The following is a 22,137-nucleotide window of genomic DNA, read 5'->3' as shown; positions in this document are numbered from 1 at the left end:
GCATAAGAGTAAAAGTGTCTTAGAATAGTGCCAACACCAACATATAAAATTTTAAAAGATTTTTCTTGATAAATATAAAAATGGGCTTTGAAGGGTTAAGATCCGCCACCCCAGATTGTCTCACTTGAAGATCCGCCACCCCAAATTGTCTCACCTGAAGATCCGCCACCCCAAATTGTCTCACCTGAAGATCAGCCACCCCAAATTGTCTCACCTGAAGATCCGCCACCCCAAATTGTCTCACCTGAAGATCCACCACCCCAAATTGTCTCACCTGAAGATCCGCCACCCCAAATTGTCTCGCCTACAGATCCGCCACCCCAAATTGTCTCACCTGAAGATCCGCCACCCCAAATTGTCTCACCTGAAGATCCGCCACTCCAAATTGTCTCACCTACAGATCCGCCACCCCAAATTGTCTCACCTGAAGATCCGCCACCCCAAATTGTCTCACCTTAAGATCCGCCACCCCAAATTGTCTCACCTGAAGATCCGCCACCCCAAATTGTCTCACCTGAAGATCCGCCACCCCAAATTGTCTCACCTGAAGATCCACCACCCCAAATTGTCTCACCTGAAGATCCACCACCCCAAATTGTCTCACCTGAAGATCCGCCACCCCAAATTGTCTCACCTGAAGATCCACCACCCCAAATTGTCTCACCTGAAGATCTGCCACCCCAAATTGTCTCACCTGAAGATCCGCCACCCCAAATTGTCTCACCTGAAGATCTGCCACCCCAAATTGTCTCACCTGAAGATCCGCCACCCCAAATTGTCTCACCTGAAGATCCGCCACCCCAAATTGTCTCACCTGAAGATCTGCCACCCCAAATTGTCTCACCTGAAGATCTGCCACCCCAAATTGTCTCACCTGAAGATCTGCCACCCCAAATTGTCTCACCTGAAGATCCGCCACCCCAAATTGTCTCACCTGAAGATCTGCCACCCCAAATTGTCTCACCTGAAGATCCGCCACCTCAAATTGCCTCACCTGAAGATCCGCCACCCCAGATTATCTCACCTGAAGATCCGCCACCCCAGATTGTCTCACCTAAAGATCCGCCACTCTAAATTGTCTCACCTGAAGACCCGCCACCTCAAATTGCCTCACCTGAAGATCCGCCACCCCAGATTATCTCACCTGAAGATCCGCCACTCTAAATTGTCTCACCTGAAGACCCGCCACCTCAAATTGTCTCACCTGAAGACCCGCCACCTCAAATTGTCTCACCTGAAGATCCGCCACCTCAAATTGCCTCACCTTAAGATCCGCCACCCCAGATTGCCTCACCTTAAGATCCGCCACCCCAGATTGCCTCACCTTAAGATCCGCCACCCCAGATTGCCTCACCTTAAGATCCGCCACCCCAGATTGCCTCACCTTAAGATCCGCCACCCCAGATTGTCTCACCTGAAGATCCGCCACCCCAGATTGTCTCACCTGAAGATCCGCCACCCCAGATTGTCTCACCTGAAGATCCGCCACCCCAAATCGTCTCACCTGAAGATCTGCCACCTGAGACTCTCTAACTTGAAAATCAGCCTGACATTCAGGTGATAGTAAAGAATAATAAAACTATTATATAAGAAAATGAAAGTCATTTATTGAAACGTACGATAAAACCTAAAACGTGAACTCATTAAAAAGAGTGGATAAAATGCAGAAAAAAAAGTTAACTTCATTAAAAGTATGATACCTGAGATTTAGTACTCATGCAGTCTGAGCACTTATAATGGATATTGTGCAGCACTATGCTCACATAAGTTCTCAAAAGCATTTTTTGAAAATCGGTCATGCCACATGAATTCCTGCAGGTAGGAGTTTAACAGGTCTCACTTGGAGCCATGCATTTTCTTCATATAGCTCTTATGTCTATTCCAGTAGGATTCAATGGTTTGTGTGTGTACTCCACTGCGCCTGTCTACAAAATTTACCGAGTGATTCACTGATTTGTGTTCATACCCTAGACCTTGGATATTACGATATGCTCTCCACTCGTCACTGTGAATGATAGACCCTGGTCGAACCATTTTAGATACAATAGGAAGAAGGGTGGCAGCATCTCTCGCCTCGAATATTTCCATGTATCCAACCGCTGGTTTGGTGCTTCTGTCAACGATGTCGAAGACCCAAGTAGGAGTGTGGGGTGCGCGTCCTCTGTGATGTTTTGGCTTATGAGAGAAGCACGATTCATCGATTTCTACAGTAATCCCAGGCCCGCCTAACGTTACTGAATTTGCTTGGAAGTACGAAGCACATATTTCCCTGAGAAAGCTGTAGCAATCAATCGTAGTCTTCTCAGATAGGTTTACTTGACATCTTGCCGTTGTTTCTCCAATACGTTCACTCCAGAGATACATGACATGAACCCACTTCTGCATGTTCTCAAGACCAAGCTCTTGTAGGGATTGTGGTACAGGCACTGCAATGACGAGCACACCCGTGTCATTGGCTTTGATCATAAGGGACTTGATGCCTTCTGTTGTAGCATCCTTGCCATGCACAAATATGCGTGTGTCTGCTTCTTCACGAGAACAGGGAGACACAGCTTCTAGGGACTTCTAACTGTTACTGATGGCTTCATTTCCTTTTGTGACAATGACTTTGCTCGTCATCTGTGCTTCACAAATTTTATCTGCAAGAAAATGGAATAGCTCTGTCTTGCTTCTCTCATCCCTAAGAAAGCCTCTTCAGTTTGTTGGGGTCTTGCTGGTATCTATGACTTTCCTCCTGGTCCCCTGTCCCCGTTTTAATCTGGCATCCAACTTTAGACTTGACTTCATGTACACATCAAACACTGCATCTACCCTCTTGTGCTTAGCACAGTACAATTTTATGCATGGTAGGATATCTTGCCTGGCATAATCATCAAAAGTCTTTGATGTACGCAGAGGCAGGGCATTGATCAGTGCTGAGCCATCCATGATGATAACATCTCCAATTGGTTCTTTGTTTGGCCTGTTCACTTGTGCTTCAAGGGATTCAGTCAACTGTGGCTTCTGACATATATGCAGATTACCATTGTGCAGGAACTGACTACAGTCATCCCTCAAATAGTACGGGGGTTAGGGACCCAGGATCACCGTATTATTCGAAAATCCATATAAAATTAGTGCCCTCCCCCTTAGAAACACTCCTGGGCTGTGTTTGAGGGAGGGAATCGGGACTTTTAGAATGTCCCGAGTGCTCTCAAACGCGTAACACGGCAGCACGAGTTGCCAACTCGGCACGTCTGCTGGCTCCCGGCTTTGAGAGGTGGAGCGCCTTCGTGCTGTGATGACGTCATCAGCAAATATGGCGGCCCAAACAAACACATATAAGTGTTTCCATTGCATTTCACCTCTCTGTGCCACCATAACCACTGCAGCTTCCTTTTCATATTCTGTTGTAAGGAGTTCGTCAGCTAGAACAGTTAGTAATGCATGTTAAACGTCACCAGGAAGATCAGCGTACGCCATTTTGCTGCGAGTGAGATGCCGTTACCATAGCAACGACGAGGCTTAGTAAAAGGACGGACTTTATCTCCACTCATCCAGCACTCTTGGAGCACTGGCAGTTACTGTGGCAAGAATTTCTTTTACACTATGATTTTCAGTGTGTTGGCCCTGAGGGAGTAAGCCGTTTCAAAGGCTGTATTTGGGACCGAAAGGGACAACTACCTCCCGAACCAAGACCAAGACCAAGACCAAAGGAGAAATCCCAGGCCACCTGTGACATCAAGACCAGGATCAAGATCATAGATACAGTGAACACTGCTCTCATTCACGTGGTATGCTCTCCCTACGGCAACGTAACTCATCCCAAAACGTAACTTCTCCTAAATCTGAATTCGTCTGCAAGGTGAACACCTATCTCGAACGCTTTGGGGTGCTTTCAGCAGGTGTTTTGGTGGAACAGTGTTGCCACTCACGCCATGGCTACTTGGTGCGACGAGCGGGAAATTTAAAAATCCTAAAAAAATTCTTCCATGACAATCCATATAAAACCGAAACCGTACTATTGGAAACCGAACTGTTTGAGGGACGACTGTAATTTTCATGCTTGAAAAATTCTTGCACATCACACTGTCCATTTTGGGAGGATATGAAGTCTTGAAAATAGCTGGCAGTCATCTTTAAGAACCTTAACCTTAGAAATATTGACATCCTGCTCATGCTTGAAGGAAGAGGTCATGTTTTTCTTTATTGCACTGTAGAATTGGCACCAGTTTTCATCCTGTAATCCATTGATGAAAGACAAGAATTTCCCTCTGTGGTGGTGAGTAGTGACCATTTCAGCAAGAGCTGGATCTGCAATGTTCTTTGTGTCTAATGCCTGCAGGTCAGCTGACTCTTCTTGGAAAGGGTTGCCCATTTACCGCAGCACCTTAGAGTGTGCTTCCACCCTCTCAAAGAAAGATTTCTGAGCACTCTGGCTCACCTCATGATATCTGCTGCTGCTGTTGTTTCTTCTGCACCTGACGTTGCCTCATATGCAGCAACTAGTCAAGTCACTTCAGGCCCAGCCACCAGCCACCTACGAAGTGCTGCTGGGTTTCCTGTCAACCCAGTTGCACCTCCATCCCCTTTAATCATGGCATTGTTTTGTTTGTGGGCTTGATCAATGGCCACGCCGGAGAACTCTCTTCCAGACTTGTGAACAACAAAGTTCCCCTTGCGGAACTCCTCAGCTACCTCTGGATGCTGTTGCTCAAGGGACATCATATCATGGAGGTGAATAGGAAGCCAGCGAGCATCGTTAATGTTGCTGTTTGCAAAAAAGAATGGGATCAGCTCTGAGAGTGCTTCCCTGTAGAGGTCAAAGATTCCTTCCCTGAAGGAGCAGATCAGCATGAATATGGTGAGCTCCATGTTCACCACGAGATTCCAGAAGTGGAACTGTGGACTTCCGTGCCTCCGCTGTTCACACCAGTCTTCAAAGCTCAAAGCTGATCTGCCTGGCTCCTCAGAACAGTAGTCATGAAATGCCTACTTCATCAGTTTGAACAGACTAAACTATTGTGAAGCAAAAGTATTACTTCTTTATTTTTTAATAAAAACTTTCTTTTAATGAAGCCCAACATTCTGTTTGTTTTATTTGCTGCATGGATGCATTGCTGTGAGAATTTGAGGTATGACGTGATTTTGAGAGGAGGAAGATGAATGGTTTGCCATAATCGCCTTAACTATCTGAAGCATTCCGGGGCCCTAATGCACAGTCACTAGCATATCAACGTGAATATCTACAGAGTCTTAATCTGGAGAGTTAATCTTATCAGGTAGAGAGAGAGAGCCAAGGAGCACGCGCAGTCATGCCCATTCACGCTCCCCTACCCTGCTTGCAGAGAGAAAGAGATAGAAAGAGAAAAAAAGACTGGGAGAGAAAAGAAAGAAAGAAAGAAAGAGAAAACATGAGAAAGAGAAAGTAAAAAAAGAGAAAAAAAAGGAGAGAAAGAAAAAGAATGAAAGAAAGACAAATAAAGAAATAAAGATAGACAAAAAAGAAAGAAAAAAAGACAGAAAGAAACAGAAAGAAAGAGAAAGAAGGAAAGCAAATGTTAGAGAAACAAAGAAAGAAAAAGAGAAAAAAATAAAAAATAAAGAGACAAAGAAAAAAGTATAGAAAGAAAGAGAAATAAATAAATAAAGAGACATAGAAAGAAAGAGAAAAAAGTATAGAAAGAAAGAGAAAAAAAGAAATAATGAGAGAAAGAATGAAAGAAAGAAGAGAAAGAAAATGAGAAAGAAAGAATTAGAATGAAAAATATATAGACAGAAAGAGACAGACAGGAAGAGAAAAAGAAAAAAGAGGAAGAATGAGGGAAAGATAGAAAGAAAAAGAAAGAGAAAAAGAAAAAGAAAGAAAGCAAAAGAAAGAAATAATGAGAAAGAAAGCGAATGAAAAATATATAGACAGAAAGAAAGAGCCTTCCCTTCTTAATCCACACTCCTCCTCTTGTCTCCTGGGATGTGCAGGTGTGTAGGAAGGGAAGGGTGGGATGGGGCGGGGTCACAGTGGCAGGCTCTGAGTGAACTTCAAGGGAAAGGCTGAGGAAGTGGAAATCTGCCTTCTGCCCAGCCAAAAGTGTAAAATTGACAACGGCTGTGGCTGTACTTCAGGAAGGGAGAAGAAATAGAGACTCAGCGTAGTGTGTGTTCCTCTTAAAATGAGATCTTGGGTGGAGGAGAACATGAGAGTGTGATAAAAGACACAAGTGAGGGAGGGGGTGGAGGGACTGATAAGTGGGAGTGACAACCTAGCCATGTCAGGTACATTAATACCCTTAAAGCGCAGGTGTCCACAATAGTGGACAGCCGGAGCGTGGGCTCGTAGCGCGGGTGTCCACAATAGTGGACATGGCATTTTTTTAATGAACGCGCCGCCAGATTTGATTAGTTTGTCGTCAAGTACAGTAAACATGCCGTTTTTGAGCTTTATATGGGTATGGTACACAGAAGCTGTAAAAAAGTGATACTTTTTATTGCTAAATAATATAAAATAAGAACAATAGAGGTGGGTATCTGTCTATAATAATATGTTTTCATAGCTCCTACTTCATAACTCTGTACTCGTTCTACCAATGCTTATATGGTGTTCAAATTAACGTCAAAGGACAGCTAAGGAAAAGGACTTTACAATGATACCTCATTCAGCAACGTTAGCTCAGTAAGAGAGAAGATACTTGAGGTTGAAGTGAGGTGTGTTTTTGAGTGAATATGCCCGCGTGGCAGGCCAGGCGCGGCAAAATCTAGCCCGCGCTTTAAGTGTTAAAAGACATCTGGCTCTGCAAAAGCAAATAAAGGGTATTTTAATAATTTACTGCATGTAAATAACGAAAAATGTTCAAAATAACAAGAAATAGTAAATAACATCTGTTGACTGTGATGCTAGGCTATTTCAAATACAGCAGGCACGCCTACCATGCGTATCCACACTATGCAAAACGCCTACAACGCGAGAATCTAAAAATATAACCCACAAACTCTGTGTGCAAGTTGAACCCACAGTACGCAACGTGGAGGCAAGGAATGAAGGAACTTAATTATGAAATTCTGCTCCCAAACCGACACCCCAGTCATTCAAACAAAACAAAATGAGACACAAAACAGAAACAGGCGATGAAAATGTTGAATAATGTGTGGTAGGGCACCGTGGAATGCGCATGGCGCACCTTTTACTTGTGTGTATTTTCAAGTGGCACCGCCCGGCCCATTCACCACCATCACCAAACCACACCGACACTCCAGTCAGTCTGAAGTCAGTCACTCAGTCACTCAGTCAAAACAAAAGAGAAATAAGACAAGCGCTGAAAATGTAGAATGAACACAATAACGCATGGAAGGGCACAGTGGAATGCGCACAGCGCACCTTTTACTTGTGTGTGTTTACAAGCGGTGCTGCCTGCGCCGGTTCACCGCCACCACCACATCACGCCAACACTCCAGTTGGTCAGAAAAAAAATAATACAAATAGAAAGACACAGTAACAAACAATGAAAATAAAGAATAAGCAGAATAACACTGAAATGCACATGGCACACCTCATACTTTTGTTTGTTTACGAGTGGTGCTGCCCGCACCGACACCGCCAGATGAAAAAGTAGAGTAGGCGAGGAGGAGAGAGAGAGAGAGAGAGAGAGAGAGAGAGAGAGAGAGAGAGAGAGAGAGAGAGACTTATTAACACGTTAACTGCATTTGAACTTCCTCCCTGTCGTGTTTGGTTCAACTCGGCGCAGCCTCAATACCATAGCTGGGCGTTATCGCGATACTTTATCGCTGATAACAAAATCGGGTTATCGGCCATCCGCTACTTATTTAAATATATATCGGTATCTTCGTTACTTTTGTAACCAAACTAGCGATAATCACTACTTTTTTCCACCTCTCAGAAAAAAGAAAAAAAAACATTGTCTCCCTACTGCGCATGCGTGGCCCGGTGTTTTATTAAAAACTTCAGGGTATGAAATATCTTCGGTGGAGAGATTTCATACTTAGATCATCAACATTAAAACACCAAGTTATTTTTTTGTTACTCAAAAATCAATGTAGTATTAAAGAAAAAAATCATTTAACTTTACCCATAAAATGATTATTCACTGCCTCAAATTTGATATTCCATATTCGTTTGTGAGCACGCCATGGTGTTGTGTTATTTGGTGTCGTCGTCAAAAGCTGGCGCTTGAACTGGTTCATGCTCAGACCAGTAAGCGTTTAGAAGAGTCTCACAAAGCTTTTTAACACATTAGAGTTGAAAGCTGAATCAGACATAGTACACCATCCTCGCTGTTTCTAGAACGCCACTCTGCACATACAAATACAACTCGTACAGAGTGTCGTTCTAGAAACAGCGGGGATGGTGGCAGTGGTACTGTATGTCTGATTCAGCCTTCCAGCAACTCTTAATTACGGTTAAAAAACTTTGTGAGACTGTACAGGTCTACGCTTGCTGGTCTGAGCATGCGCAGCTCACGAGAGACCAGTGTTTGTAAACAAAAGCGCCAGCTTTTGACGGTGGGGACGCCAAATAACACAACACCGATTCAGGCGTTCCTAGTATTACCGTCCATATGTATGTGTCAACGTGTGGTTTTCAGGTTTTGTAAGTTTTCTAAAATACAGATAATGAAAATTTGAATTCATCTATGTTTTCTATCTGAAATATCAATATAGTATCATTTTCGCCTATCGGACTTATCGCTAGCTAGTATCGGAATTGTGGATTTATATCGGGTATTGGTTATCGGCTATCGCCTATATTTGTGTCTCCAGTTAACGAATATCGGTTATCACCGATAAGGTTTTTCATTATCAGTTATCGGTTATCGGGAATAAGCCCAGCTATGCTCAATACCATGCGAGCCCCTGACTCGAGAGGAGATGTGTAGCTTCACTCTGGTTATGAGCCCCTCTCGTGAAAGGAGAAGGGTGAGGGGAGGGAGGGTCAGAAAGGAGAGTCAAGTCAGGGCTTTGGTCAGGACATGACCTGACTTAGGTCAGGTCATGTCCATACCTGTCACACACACAGAAGGTGAAATGAGAAGGATGTGGGGAGGATGGGGCAGAAATGAGTCAGATCAGGGCTTTGGTCAAAACATGACCTGACTCAGGTCAGGTCATGCCCTGACTTGCCACACACACACACACAGAAGGGGAATAAGACTGGTGTGGGGAGGGAGGGGCAGAAAGGAGAGTCAGGTCAGGGCTTTGGTCCGGATATGACCTGATTCTCCCTTCTGCCCATCCCTCCCCCCACCTTTCTCATTTCCCTTTCTGTGTGTGTGTGTGTGTGTGTCATGACATGACCTGACTCTCCCTTCTGCCCCTCCCCCCAAACCCTTCTAATTTCCCTTTATGTGTGTGACGCACACCCAGAAAATTTGCCGGTTGCCCAAGCTGCCGCCAACGCGGTGGGAAGTAAAAGGCCCAGTGTGACGCCAGCTTATGAACAACCGACAACTCGCTCCAGGATGAGCACATGGGTGTTGCCAGTAGCCACAACAGTTAAGAAAAAAGGCCAGTGTGACACCACCTTAAAGCAGTGAGGCCGCTGATTGGGTTAGCGCCGGCGACAATGTCATTGGACTCCCAGCAAATCACAAGCGTGTTTTCAGAGCTCAGCCAATCGTAAGGCTTCATCTGTGGCTTTAAAATGACCCGTTCTCTCTTCCTGTTTTCTTCCTTTTTCCAAGGTACGTATTTTGAGATAACAAGGGAGTAAAGGAGGAAAAAAGTGAGCTCCAGGTGGCAGCATGAGCCATTTATAATGGTGCCACTATAAACAGTCACCTGCGCCATGACGGGCTTGGGGCCGACCATCAGGCCCAGATGGATAGTCTACCGGCACCAAAGGCCACATACAAAAAATAAAATAAATAAATAAATAAATAAATAAATAAATAAATTAAAAATCCAAGGGTCGGAACAAATAAGCGCTTTTTTGGTGTTTTCAATACCTCGCGTTTCGCGATCCTCAAGTTTACCGCTGTACCTTCGGACCGAAGCGAGCGCGAAACTCGGGAGGGTACTGTCTACAGTACCCTCCCGAGTTCCGCGCTATTCGAGTTTCGCGATCCTCGAGTTTTGCAATTAATCCTAAGTTCTTACCATCCCGACATTCGTGCATTATCGCCCTGAGTTTCGCGTTGCTTTGACATGTAGATACGGGTCACATCTACCTACCGTCAGTGTCACGCGCGATTCCTTAAGGCAGTGTCATACTGGCCGTTTTCCTCCAACTGTTGGGGCTACTGGCAACCGCAGTTGCCCGTGCACCCAACCGGGAGCGAATTGTCGGTTGTCCATACTGATGGGAAATGGTTGAGGGTATGAGCAACCACGCGGTTGTATGTAAACAAACAGATGACGGCAGTGGCTGAGGAGTGAGGAGCAGTGGAAAATGTGTAGTGCGGCGAATAGACCTGATGAGGGAGCCTCCCATAACCCACTTGACGAGGGGGGCACCTTTTTGGCCAACTCGGTAAGGAGTGGCTCTCCCATCATGCTGGTCGTGGGTTCAATCCCAGGTAGCCTGCAAATACCCTCTCCTGGTCTTGATTAATTTCTTATGTGTTTTGATACATGCAGAGGTCGTGTTGGAAAATAGAGGAAATAGAAAAGTAAGCTCTCGGGGTATGACAAATGGCCAACCAAGAAACTCGTAAAGTAGACTGGCAGAGCTGCTTTCTTCACTATTTAATTGGTACAGGGCGGCGGCTTTGTTTATGATGTACATATGGACAATTGACCTTGGCCATGTGTGATGCACACGCGGAAAAGTTAGAGTTGCCAGCCGCTTCTATCGCCAATGTGGCTGGAGGAAAATGGCCCAGTAAAGGCACTGTCACACAAGCTAATTTCTCGGAAATTTTTCACCGAAATTATCTCCCGACAATTTTCTGCCTCGAATTTATCTTTAAGTTTGATCACACAGAGGACTGTTACATTCCTGGATATATCAGCTGAAAAGTAAAACAAACAATGGATCAAGACGTTGCAGAGTTTGCTTTGTGGTGTTTGCTGAAGAAAAAGGAAAAAATGAAAAAGCACTTGTTGGTTCGTGAGTGGTTAGGTCGCAGACAAAGGGAGAGTGTGTTACAGCTTGCTACTGTTAACTAAATGCCATGAGGACCCAGACACGATAATGCAGTGGCTACGCTTGGACAAGACTCAAGTCCAAGACCTGCTCAACCTGGTTACTCCAAGGTTATCTAGCTTTGTGGAACTCATTGTGGTACTGGAAAAAAACACGCGGCTAGCTACTAAGCCAATCAGCTGATACGCTCTTCTTCTTGTAACCACAACTTACCGACCTCATGAGAAAATAACCGACATGCTGGTGACTGAGTTTCTGACTAGAATTTTGATGAGTTTCCCGTGAAATGCAGCTGACTTTGAATCTCTGTACAAAATTCTCAAGAACAAGCCGTTGGGTGAGCGTGTTCACATGTGTTGGGGCGAGATTCACAGAGATGTGTGCTAATGTCCCACAGTAAAAGCTACAAACTAATGATTTAACTATCAATGTTGACTTCAGACTCACAAAGCTTTCGTTTCGTCATAGTTAGAGGCCGCTGATTGGATAAGCACCGTCGATGATGTCATCAGACTCGGCCAATCACAAGCGTGTATTCAGAACTGGCAGCCAATCGTAAGGCAGCTAGCCCCCTTCAGCTGCGGCTTCAAACGCCTGCCCTTCTCTCTTCACATTTTCTTCCTTTTTACACAGTACGTATTTTGAGATACAAAGGGAGCAAGATGGGGAAAAAAGTCAGCTTCTCCACAGGCCAGAACAAATAATCGTTTTTTCAGTGTTTTCAAAACCCGAAGCCGCGATTCAAGTTTAGCGCTATAACTGCGGAATGAAGCAAGCGCGAAACTCGGAAGGGTACTGTAGAAGAATTCCTACTATGCAAATTCCTATTACACGAGCTTGTTTGTCGCCCACATAGTAGCGTATAACATGCCTACAGTACCCTCTCGAGTTTTGCGCTATCTGAGTTTCACGATCCACAAGTTTCACAGTTAGTCCTAAATTCTGACCATCCCGACTTTCGAGCATTATCACCCCGAGTTTCGCGCTGCTTTGACACGTACGGGTCACGTCTACTTACCATCGGTGTCACGCGCGCTAACTTTAAAGGTAGTATCACACTGGACGTTTTCCTTTAAACATTGTGGCTATGGCGAGCGCGTGCGCACGAGAGAGAAAACGGGAAGAGAGAACGGGTCGTTTTGAAGCCACAGTTGAAGGCGGCTGCCTTATGATTGGCTGACAATTCTGAAAACACGCTTGTGATTCGCTGGGAGTCTGATGACGCCGTCGCCGATGCTCACCCTTTTAGCGGCTTCACTGCCTTAAGGCGGTGTCACAATGTCCGTTTTCGTGCAACCGTTGGGGCTACGGGCAATGCCCATACGCCCAACTGGGAACGAGTTCACGGTTATCCGTAGCTGCTGTCCCACAGGGCATTTTTCTTCCCACCGAGTTGGCGCCAGTTAGCAACTGGCAACCCAGCTTTTCCGGTGTGCGCCACACGGCCAAGGTCAGTTGCCTGTATTCACATCCACAAGGTAAACAAAGCATTTGCCCTGTATCAACATGGCGGCGTCTGCTAAAGTAAGGACTGTCACAGCTTGTGCTGCCAATACCCAAGTTATGGACTTGTTGCTGCAGTTAAATGGAAGGAAGAAACAGTTGTTGGTGTGGCATGCCTGTGGGAATGGAATAGACTAACCATCACATAGTGCAGGGGACAATAGCTTGTTTTAGGAGTAGACTGGATAGCTACATGGACGAGGATAACAGGTGGCAATGAGGTGTGGGTGCAGTAAGGAGACAGGGTACTGGAGCGTACGCCCGTACCGAAGGTAAACGAGGATCAAGCCTCTACCTGTAACCCCTGAAACTACACCTCACCCATCGTGAGTAGTGGGAGGATTCTGGAGCTGTCCTGTGTAGGCCACTCAATCTCTTGCAGTCTCCCTCTGTTCTCATGTTCTTATGTTTATGATCCTCCATGCCAGTTCTCATTGTCACCACTGCGCGTGCGTGGCCAACCCACCCATCTTGACTCAACCACATAAACACATGGATCGAATAACAACAAAAACACACACACACACATGCACCAGACTCATTAGGAACCATTGCAAACCATTTCTTGAGTGTGTTAGAACGTATTTGGTAAGTGGCTCACATGAACCAAACCTAGCTCTTGGCAAGAGAGCAGTTATCTTTAACACTGCTCTCTTCTTGCCATTGGGTGTTTAGTTTGTATGAACCACTCACCAAATAAGTTCTAACACACTCTAGGAAATGGCAAAGCCATTTTTGTTTGTGAGAAATATCTGCCATGGTTCATGATGAGTTTGGTGTGTGTGTGTGTGTGTGTGTGTGTGTGTGTGTGTGAGTGTGTGTGTGTGTGTCTTTGTTGTTACACGATCCACGTACGTGCTTATGTGGTCGGAGTCTAGATGGGTGGGTTGGCAGCGCACGCGCAGTGGTGACAAAGAGAACTGGCACGGAGGAACCACAGGCATGCCACACCCACAACTGTTTCTTCCTTCCATTAACTGCAGCAACAAGTCCATAACTTGGGTAATGGCAGCACAAGACGAGGCAGCCCTTACTTTAGCAGACAATGCCATGTTGATACAGGGCAAGTGCTTTGTTTACGTTGTGGATGTGGATAAGGGCAACCGACCTTGGCCGTGTGTGACGCACACCCGGAAAAGTTGGATTTGCCGGTTGCCCTAGCTGCCGCAAACGCAGTGGGAAGACAAAGGCCCAGTGTGACACCAGGTTACGGACAACCGACAACTCGCTCCCGGATGGGCGCATGGGCGTTGCCAGTTGCCACAACTGTTAGAGGAATACGGCCAGTGTGACACCGCCTTAAGGCAGTGAGGCCGCTGACCAGATGAGTGCCGGCGATGATGTCATCGGACTCCCAGCGAATCACAATCATGTTTTCAGAGCTCAGCCAATCGTAAGGCTTCATCTGTGGCTTTAAAATGACCCGTTCTCTCTTCCTGTTTTCTTCCTTTCTCCAAGGGACGTATTTTGAGATAACAAAGGAGTAAAGGAGGAAAAAAAGTGAGCTCCGGGGGGCAGAATGAGCCAATCATAATGGCTCCACAATAAACAGTTACCTGCGCCATGACAGGCTCGGGGCCGACCATCAGGCCCAGATAAATATTCTACCGGCGCCATGGCCCACATGTAAAAAAAATAATAAATAAATAAATAAATAAATAAAAAAAAATCTCCACGGGTCAGAACAGATAAGCGCTTTTTCAGTGTTTTCAATACCTCGAGTTTCGCGATCCTCAAGTTTAGCGCTATACCTTCACAACGAAGCAAGCGCAAAACTCGAGAGGGTACTGTACAATATTAGGACAAATTCCTTATGTATAGGCACTTGCAGAGCCAGAAGTCATTTTATGTGCCTGCAGTGTTATGATTTGTAGGTATTTGAAAGGCTATAAATTGTTCAAGTATGATCTGACTATGCTGTTTGATACAAATTGTCCTTCGTGTGCTTGTATTGTACATTATTGAGGCGAATCAGCATGTTTGCGGTTTATATGAGATGGCTTGGGTTATTTTTGTATACACAAACACCCAAATATTACTGAAATAAAAAGCTGGTCTTCACACAATTATGAACTAACAATGTGCGGGTGCCATATCTACATTTACAAGTGGACAGATGGAATGAAACTGACTATAGTGCCTGGAGGCAGTGCCCTGCTTGGCCTTCCCCACCCCGGGGAGGGCCAAGTCCCCAACTCACCTGCAGGGTTGCTGCATCTAGTGAGTGGTGCTGCTCCTTCAGGGTGTGGAGGCACAGCTGGCCGGCTTCAAGGCTTATTCTTGCAAGTCGGCGCTGACCTTTCACCTGGTGGACTGCAAACACCCGGCCAGCCTGCATCAGGCTCAAGGCAGGCTGCGACAGGCTGCGGAGATCCTTGGCCTGCAAAGAACCCCAGTGGAGGGAAGGGAAGAGCAGAAAACAAGAGCTTGTAAAGAGCACTGATGACTCCTTAAAGGAGCAAACACAGCAGTTATACAGTGACAAGTTAAGGGAACTTTACAGTGCTGTGTTCTGGTGAGGTGAACACAACAATTATACAGTGAAAAATTTAAGTAACTTTACAGTGCTGTGTTGTGGTGAGGTAAACACAACAATTATAGTGACAAGTTAGGAAAACTTTAGTCCTATGTCAAGGGACTCATTGCAACAAGTGACACCTTGAGGCTTCCTTACCTTCAAGTTCAGCGTCAAGATGAGTTTCACTCTGTCCATGATGGTGGAGCCTGGGTCTGACTGGACCTGGAGCTTTTCTGAGGCTGACTGGGGCCTGGGCTCTTCTGAGCCTGATTGGGAACTGAGCTCCTCTGGGTGTGACTGGGAACTAAGCTCTGCTGGGTCTGACAGGGGCCTGGGCTCTGCTGGGTTTGACAGGGGCCTGGGCTCCTCTGAAGTAACAGAAGAAGGAGTTTCCAGAGCCGCCTGGACAGCCTGAGCAGCCTCCAGCGCTGCACTAGATGCCTCTCTCACCTGAAACAACAACACTGGGTCAGGGAAAAAGCTCACACTCTTGTCCTTGTTACTTTTGAAGGGGAAGGCACAAAGACTGCCCCACTGTGTGTGGCCTGTTGTTGTTACTCTTCAAGGGGAAGGCCCAAAGACTGCCCCAAGGTGTGTACCCTTGTGTATGCCTTACTGTATGTACCCTTGCATATGCCTCACTGTATGTACCCTTGTATATGCCCCACTATGTGTACCTTTGTGTTTCAATCAGTCAATCAATGGGGGCATATGCCAGGGAGGGTGTCGCCTCCCCCACCCTATGACATCAGGTCCCAGGGTCCCTCCTGGCAAGTCTCCATTCAGGCCCCCTTCATATACTGAGTACCTCCTGGCAGGATCTATCGATTTGCTCAAGCCGTGAACTCCGTGGGCGTCGCCTTGGCTTCCTCCACTCAGGATTGTCTCTTACAGAGACAACCCAATGAGCAGGATCCGCTTCTGGGTAACTTGCCACATGCTCGAATAGCTGGAGTTGGCATTGACAGACTATGCAGGTAATATTTATCAAATTAGTCTCACGGAGTAGTCGCCAGTTTGACACAAATTCATTCCAGCAATATAACATGATTCTGCATAGACATTTATTACCAAAGGCATCAATCTGCCTCTCAAAGTCCCCATTTAGTGTCCATGTCTCACAGCCATACAGTAAGACAGGGAGCACAAGGGACTCTGTCCTTCTGCACATGTATCAACAATGCCATATACTCATGCTGAGTGAGTCCATAACACCGTGGGCCAAGCCAATCTGCTGTAAGACTTCCTGGCGAGACTCACCGTTGTTATGAACTACGCTACCAAGATACGTGAAACTTTCCAAGATTTCAATGTCCTCGCCACATGCATGTTTAGATCACTGTTTCATGTAGCAAGCCTCCAAACACCTGTACCTTGGTCATGGCCCAGGACTCAGGAGACCTGAAGTCTCAAGGGCTTTGGCTCCTTGTGCAGTCCCTCGAGAGCCATCACCAAAGTCTTCAGCAACTCTGCCAGGATTACTGCATCATCGGCAAACACTAGGTCAGTGACCTTGGTATTGCCAATGGATGCTCATCATAAACTCTGGTCCACAACTCTGCCCAGTACCCAGTCCATACAAGTGCTGAAAAGCGATGGGGTAAGGACACAGCCCTACCTCACTCCTGCATTCACGGGAAAGAAGCTTGACAAGCCCCCCATACACTTCACAGCACTCTCAGTCCCAGAATACAGGCCAGTCAGCAAACCAATAGTCTTCGCAGGAATCCCACGGAGTCATAGAAGATCCCAGATTGCCTCACTATGTACTGAGTCAAAACACCTTCTTGAGATCGACATAGGCTGCAAGCATCCCCTGTTGAAACTCACATCGGCATTCCACCATTATGCGAAGCGCTAGGATACGGTCAGTTGTTGACTTACCAGGCATGAACAGAGACTGTTCAGGTCTCTGCAACTCCAGCAGCTGGCTGCGAATTTGCATCAGCAATAGGTGGGCAAGCACTTTGCCTGGAACATTGAGCATTGTAATACCATGGTAGTTGTTGCAGTCATGGAAGTCCCCTTTCCCTTTTCAGATAGGGATGACCAGCCTCCTCTTCCAGTCAGGAGAAATGAAATATTGGGAGATTTCAATGTTCACCACCAGCTTTGGCTTTCATCCTATTTCACTGACCAGCCTGGTGAACAAGCCTACAACTTTGTTCTCCTCAACGACCTAGAGCAGTTGGTTCAGCACACTACACGTATTCCCGACTGTCTTGGAGACCGACCAAACATTCTAGACCTCTTCCTTACCTCTAAACACTTCTGCTTACTCTGCCAAACTGTTTTCTCTATTGGGTGCCTCCGATCACAACCTTTTTTCTGTATCCTGTCCTATCGCTCCTGTACATCCTCTGGACCCACCAAACAGGCGATGCTTCTGGCATTTTGCTTCAGTTCGGTGGGACGACCTGAGGATGTACTTTTCCGATTTCCCGTGGAATGACTACTGCTTCCAGTATAGAGACCCCTCTGTGTGTGCCCAGCGCATCACAGAGGTGATTGTCTCTGGAATGGAGTCATACATTCCATGTACTTTCTCTACTCCTCATGCTAAAAAGCTTTGGTTTAATCATGCTTGTTGTCATGCTGCCAAAGATTGAGAGGCAGCTCACAGAAGGTACCAGAGCCTTCGCACTCCTGCTAACCATGATCTTTATATTTCAGCCCGGAATCGTGCCAAATCTATTCTTCGACTTACCAAAACATCTTTCATAAATAGAAAATGTCAAAACCTTGCTTTCTTTAATTCTTCCCGTGACTTCTGGCACCTAGCCAAAAATATCTCCTCCAATTTCACTTCTTCATCTTTCCCTCCTCTCCTTAACCCTGACGGCAGCACTGATGTCCCATCTATCTCTAAGGCTGAACTTTTCTTTCAAATTTTCTTTAACAATTCCACTCTAGACGATTCTGGGCATATTCCTCCTACTCATCCCCCCTCTGACTCCTTTATGCCTGTTATTAAGATTCTTAAGAGTGATGTTTTCTATGCCCTTTCTGGCCTCAACTCTCAGAAAGCTTATGGACCTGATGGAGTGCCTCGTATTGTACTTAAAAACTGTGCTTCCGTGCTGACACCCTGCCTGGTCAAACTCTTATGCCTCTGCCTGTCAACATCTACCTTTCCTTCCTGCTGGAAGTATGACTTCATACAGCCTGTGCCTAAGAAGGGTGACCGATCCAATCCCTCAAACTATCGCCCTATAGCTTTACTTTCATGTCTATCTAAAGCTTTTGCATCAATCCTTAACTGGAAGATTCAAAAGCACCTTTCCACTTCTGACCTTCTATCTGATCACCAGTATGGGTTCTGCAAGGGGTGTTCTACTGGCAATCTTCTTGCTCTCTTAACACGTTGCCTGCGGCTGGCAGCGCAGCGAACTCTCCAGTACTGCGATTCAAACAATTTGCCTTCACTTCAGTGCAGCTTATCCCAGTGGAGCGAGAGGAGGTGAGTGTTGTTTGGTGGTACCCATGAATGCATTGGCCATGCCAAACGGTTCGCCCACCGGTGGGTCATATTGCAAACCAAGAGGAATATATGACATTACTGCGATATGACCCACCGGTGGACATACTTTAATTGTCAATATTCTGTGCGTCTCTTTACATACCTGAGCTTTTCATACCTAGCAGCTCGTTTATATATTACTGTCGCTTTGTTTCACAGATGGAGAAAATAAATAATGCAAGCTTTTATGGTCATCCTAGTTCAACAGAAGAGAGAGAAGAAAGCCCAAATGAGGACTTTGATGATCCACGTAATGAAACAGTCTTTTTGTTCCTTTGATAGCCAATCACTTGATATAGGATAGGCGGTGGCTGAATGGTTAGCGTGTGGGGCCCGCATTCACTGGGCCATGGACAGCGTAGGTTCGAATCCCCACGCTACCACCTGGGATTTTTTAGTCACCTCCGAGTGGCCTAAGACTACCCACATGCTGTCATGAAGACCACCCATCAACCCGGACTCTAGAAGAAACTGTCCAAGTGAATCAAGAATGAGTTCCGGGGAGCAGCATGAGCCAAGCAAAACTGGCACCACTATGAAAAATCGCCTGCGCCCTGACGGGCAAGGGCCGACAACCAGGCCCATGAAGAAAGCCTACCGGCGCTACAGGTCGAGATGGAAGAAAAAAATAGATTCTGAAAATGATGTGACTGATGAGGAGGAGAAAGAGGAGGACTTTGTTGATGATTTAGCTGTATCATCTTTTTGTAGTTGCAAAAACGTTACAGCAACACAGCATTACTTTCCATTCCCAAGAAAGGAAGAACTCTGTGTGAAAGCTTCATCATCATCAGAAGAGAAGATTTGGCCAACATTACTATAGTGTGTTCACTTAAGCTAGATTCCTGGCACCTAGGCAGATTGGTAAGCTTGCAGCTGATTGGCTGCTCCGCTCTCCCGCTTACACTCATGTCGGACCACATCTTGCATGCTTGAGTGAGACATGTTTCTGTATTATATGCCATAGCTCACCTCATATACGAGCTAGCCAGTTTTGGTTGACACCATCAGACTCAGCAGTGACTGTAGAATCAAGATGTATTTTAAAAACTCGACAAAACAAATAAGAAAATGGTATTACGATGACTTGAACCGTGAAGATGTTAAAAAAATGTTTATAACATGTTTTACTTATGCTCACTCTTTTCAACAGTTGTTCATTGACTGCAGAAATATATTATTACATTACGATGGAAAATCTCTCGTGAACACGATAGTGTGATCAGAATGCAGTTAAAGCTCTACGTATTGAAAACACAGAGTTATTTATAGCAACATTTCACTCGCCCCAACTGTCACGGTGCTCGAGACACCCTGTATGATGATGTTAAAAAAAAATGAGTGTTGCACGCGTCATGATGGTTGGGGCGAGTGACATGTTGCTACAAACAACCCTGTGTTTTCAATATGTGGAGCTTCATCTGCATTCTGATCACACTATCGTGTTCATGAGAGATTTTCCTACGTAATGTAATAATATATTTCTGCAGTCAATGAACAACTGTTTAAAATAGTGAGCATAATTAAAACATGTTATAAATATTTTTTTAACATCTTCACAGTTCAACTCATCATAATACCATTTTCTTTTTTGTTTTGTCGAGTTTTTAAAAGACATCTTGATTCTCCAGTCACTGCTGAGTCTGATGGTGTCAACCAAAACTGGCTAGCTCGTATATGAGGTGAGCTATGGCATATAATAAAGAAACATGTCTCACTTGAGCATGCAAGATGTGGTCCGACACTAGTGTTAGCGGGAGAGAGGAGCAGCCAATCAGCTGCAAGCTTACCAACCTGCCTAGGCGCCAGGGAATCTAGCTTAAGTGAACAGACTATAGTGTTTATCAATACGATATAAGATCTATGAAGTTCACCATTGATTGATTTCTTGTCAGAGTTTGTTCAGCAATTATATAAGGAATTTCACAAAAAAAGGAAATATGACAAAAACAACACTGAAGCCTAGCCAGGAAATTCCATTTATGAAAGAGCTATTTGCATTATTTGTTATAGGAAAGTTTTCCATGTTCTTTTGAATGAAAAAAAATGGAAGATAATATGTATTTTTATATGTATCAGGAAAATGTCACACAAAAATAAGGTCTTTTTTGTATTATTTTTTTTTTATAAATGAAATAATTAAATATTTTCAATATTATTCATCTATCATTTTTCTATGGCCTCCTACAACTGCTGACTACTGTAATTTAACTATATAATCCATTTCCTTTCAATAATATAAAGAAAACGTGACATATATGAAAACAAATTTACGACCCACAGGTGGGTCATATCGCAACATATAAAAGAAGCTGATGACCCACCGGTGGGTCGCATCGCAGGTAACGTGTTAAATGACTCTTGGACATCCTCTCTTAGCCGTTTCGGTGAAACCTTCTCAGTTGCGCTAGACAAATCGAAAGCTTTAGATAGAGTCTGGCACAAGTCTTTGCTTTCTAAACTGCCCTCTTTCGGATTCTATCCCTCTCTCTGTTCCTTTATCTCCAGCTTCCTTTCCAGCTGTTCTATCTCTGCTGTGGTAGACGGTCACTGTTCTTCCCCTAAACCTATCAACAGTGGTGTTCCACAGGGCTCTGTCCTATCACCCACTCTCTTCCTGTTATTCATCAATGATCTTCTTTCCTATCCATTCATACGCTGATGACTCCACTCTGCATTATTCAACGTCTTTCAACAGAAGACCCTCTCAACAGGAATTACAAAACTCCAGACTGGAAACTGCAGAACGCTTAACCTCAGACCTTGCCATCATTTCCGATTGGGGTATAAGGAACCTTGTGTCCTTCAATGCCTCAAAAACCCAGTTTCTTCACCTATCAACTCGACACAATCTTCCAAACACCTATCCCCTATTCTTCAACAACACCCAGCTGTCACCTTCTTCAACACTAAATGTCCTCGGTCTATCCTTAACTCAATATCTCAACTGGAAACTTAACATCTCTCTTACTAAATCAGCTTCCTTGAGGTTGGGTGTTCTGTATTGTCTCCACCAGTTTTTCTCCCCCGCACAGATGCTTTCCATGTATAGGGGCCTTGTCCGCCCTCGTATGGAGTATGCATGTCACGTGTGGGGGGCTCCACTCACACAGCTCTTCTGGACAGAGTGGAGTCTAAGGCTCTTCATCTCATTAGCTCTCCTCCTCTTACCGATAGTCTTCTACCTCTTAAATTCTGCCGCCATGTTGCTTCTCTTTCTACCTTCTATCGATATTTTCATGCTGACTGCTCTTCTGAACTTGCTAACTGCATGCCTACCCCCTCCCGCAGCCCTGCAGCACGTGACTTTCTACTCATGCTCATCCCTATACTGTCTAAACCCCTTATGCAAGAGTTAACCAGCATCTCCATTCTTTCATCCCCTTCACTGGTAAACTCTGGAACAGCCTTCCTTCGTTTGTATTTCCTCCTGCCTATGACTTGACTCGACTTGACCCTTGTGTATGTTCCGCTGTATGTACCCTAGTGTATGCCCCACGGTGTGTACCACTGTGTATGCCC

At 45.3% G+C, this 22,137-nt stretch overlaps 1 protein-coding gene across 21 annotated transcripts in view; it reads right to left on the bottom strand.

The window, feature by feature from the left end:
- LOC127001124 (uncharacterized) overlaps nt 1-22,137 on the bottom strand; it is a 67,679-nt gene that overhangs the window by 8,990 nt on the left and 36,552 nt on the right. For all 21 annotated transcript variants that reach the window (XR_007754730.1, XR_007754736.1, XR_007754735.1 and 18 more), the window contains 2 exons: nt 15,252-15,545; nt 14,778-14,957 (listed from right to left, as the gene is read on the bottom strand). Coding sequence is in view for 8 of the 21 variants with exons in the window: in XM_050865305.1 (XP_050721262.1) it covers nt 14,778-14,957; nt 15,252-15,545 (474 nt within the window). In the remaining 13 variants the exon portion in view is untranslated. The remainder of the gene's footprint in view (nt 1-14,777; nt 14,958-15,251; nt 15,546-22,137) is intronic.

This window comes from Eriocheir sinensis, chromosome 20 (genome assembly GCF_024679095.1).
Source record: "Eriocheir sinensis breed Jianghai 21 chromosome 20, ASM2467909v1, whole genome shotgun sequence".
In the NCBI taxonomy this organism is placed as follows: Eukaryota; Metazoa; Arthropoda; class Malacostraca; order Decapoda; family Varunidae; genus Eriocheir; species Eriocheir sinensis.
This window is presented reverse-complemented; position numbering and strand designations above follow the sequence as displayed.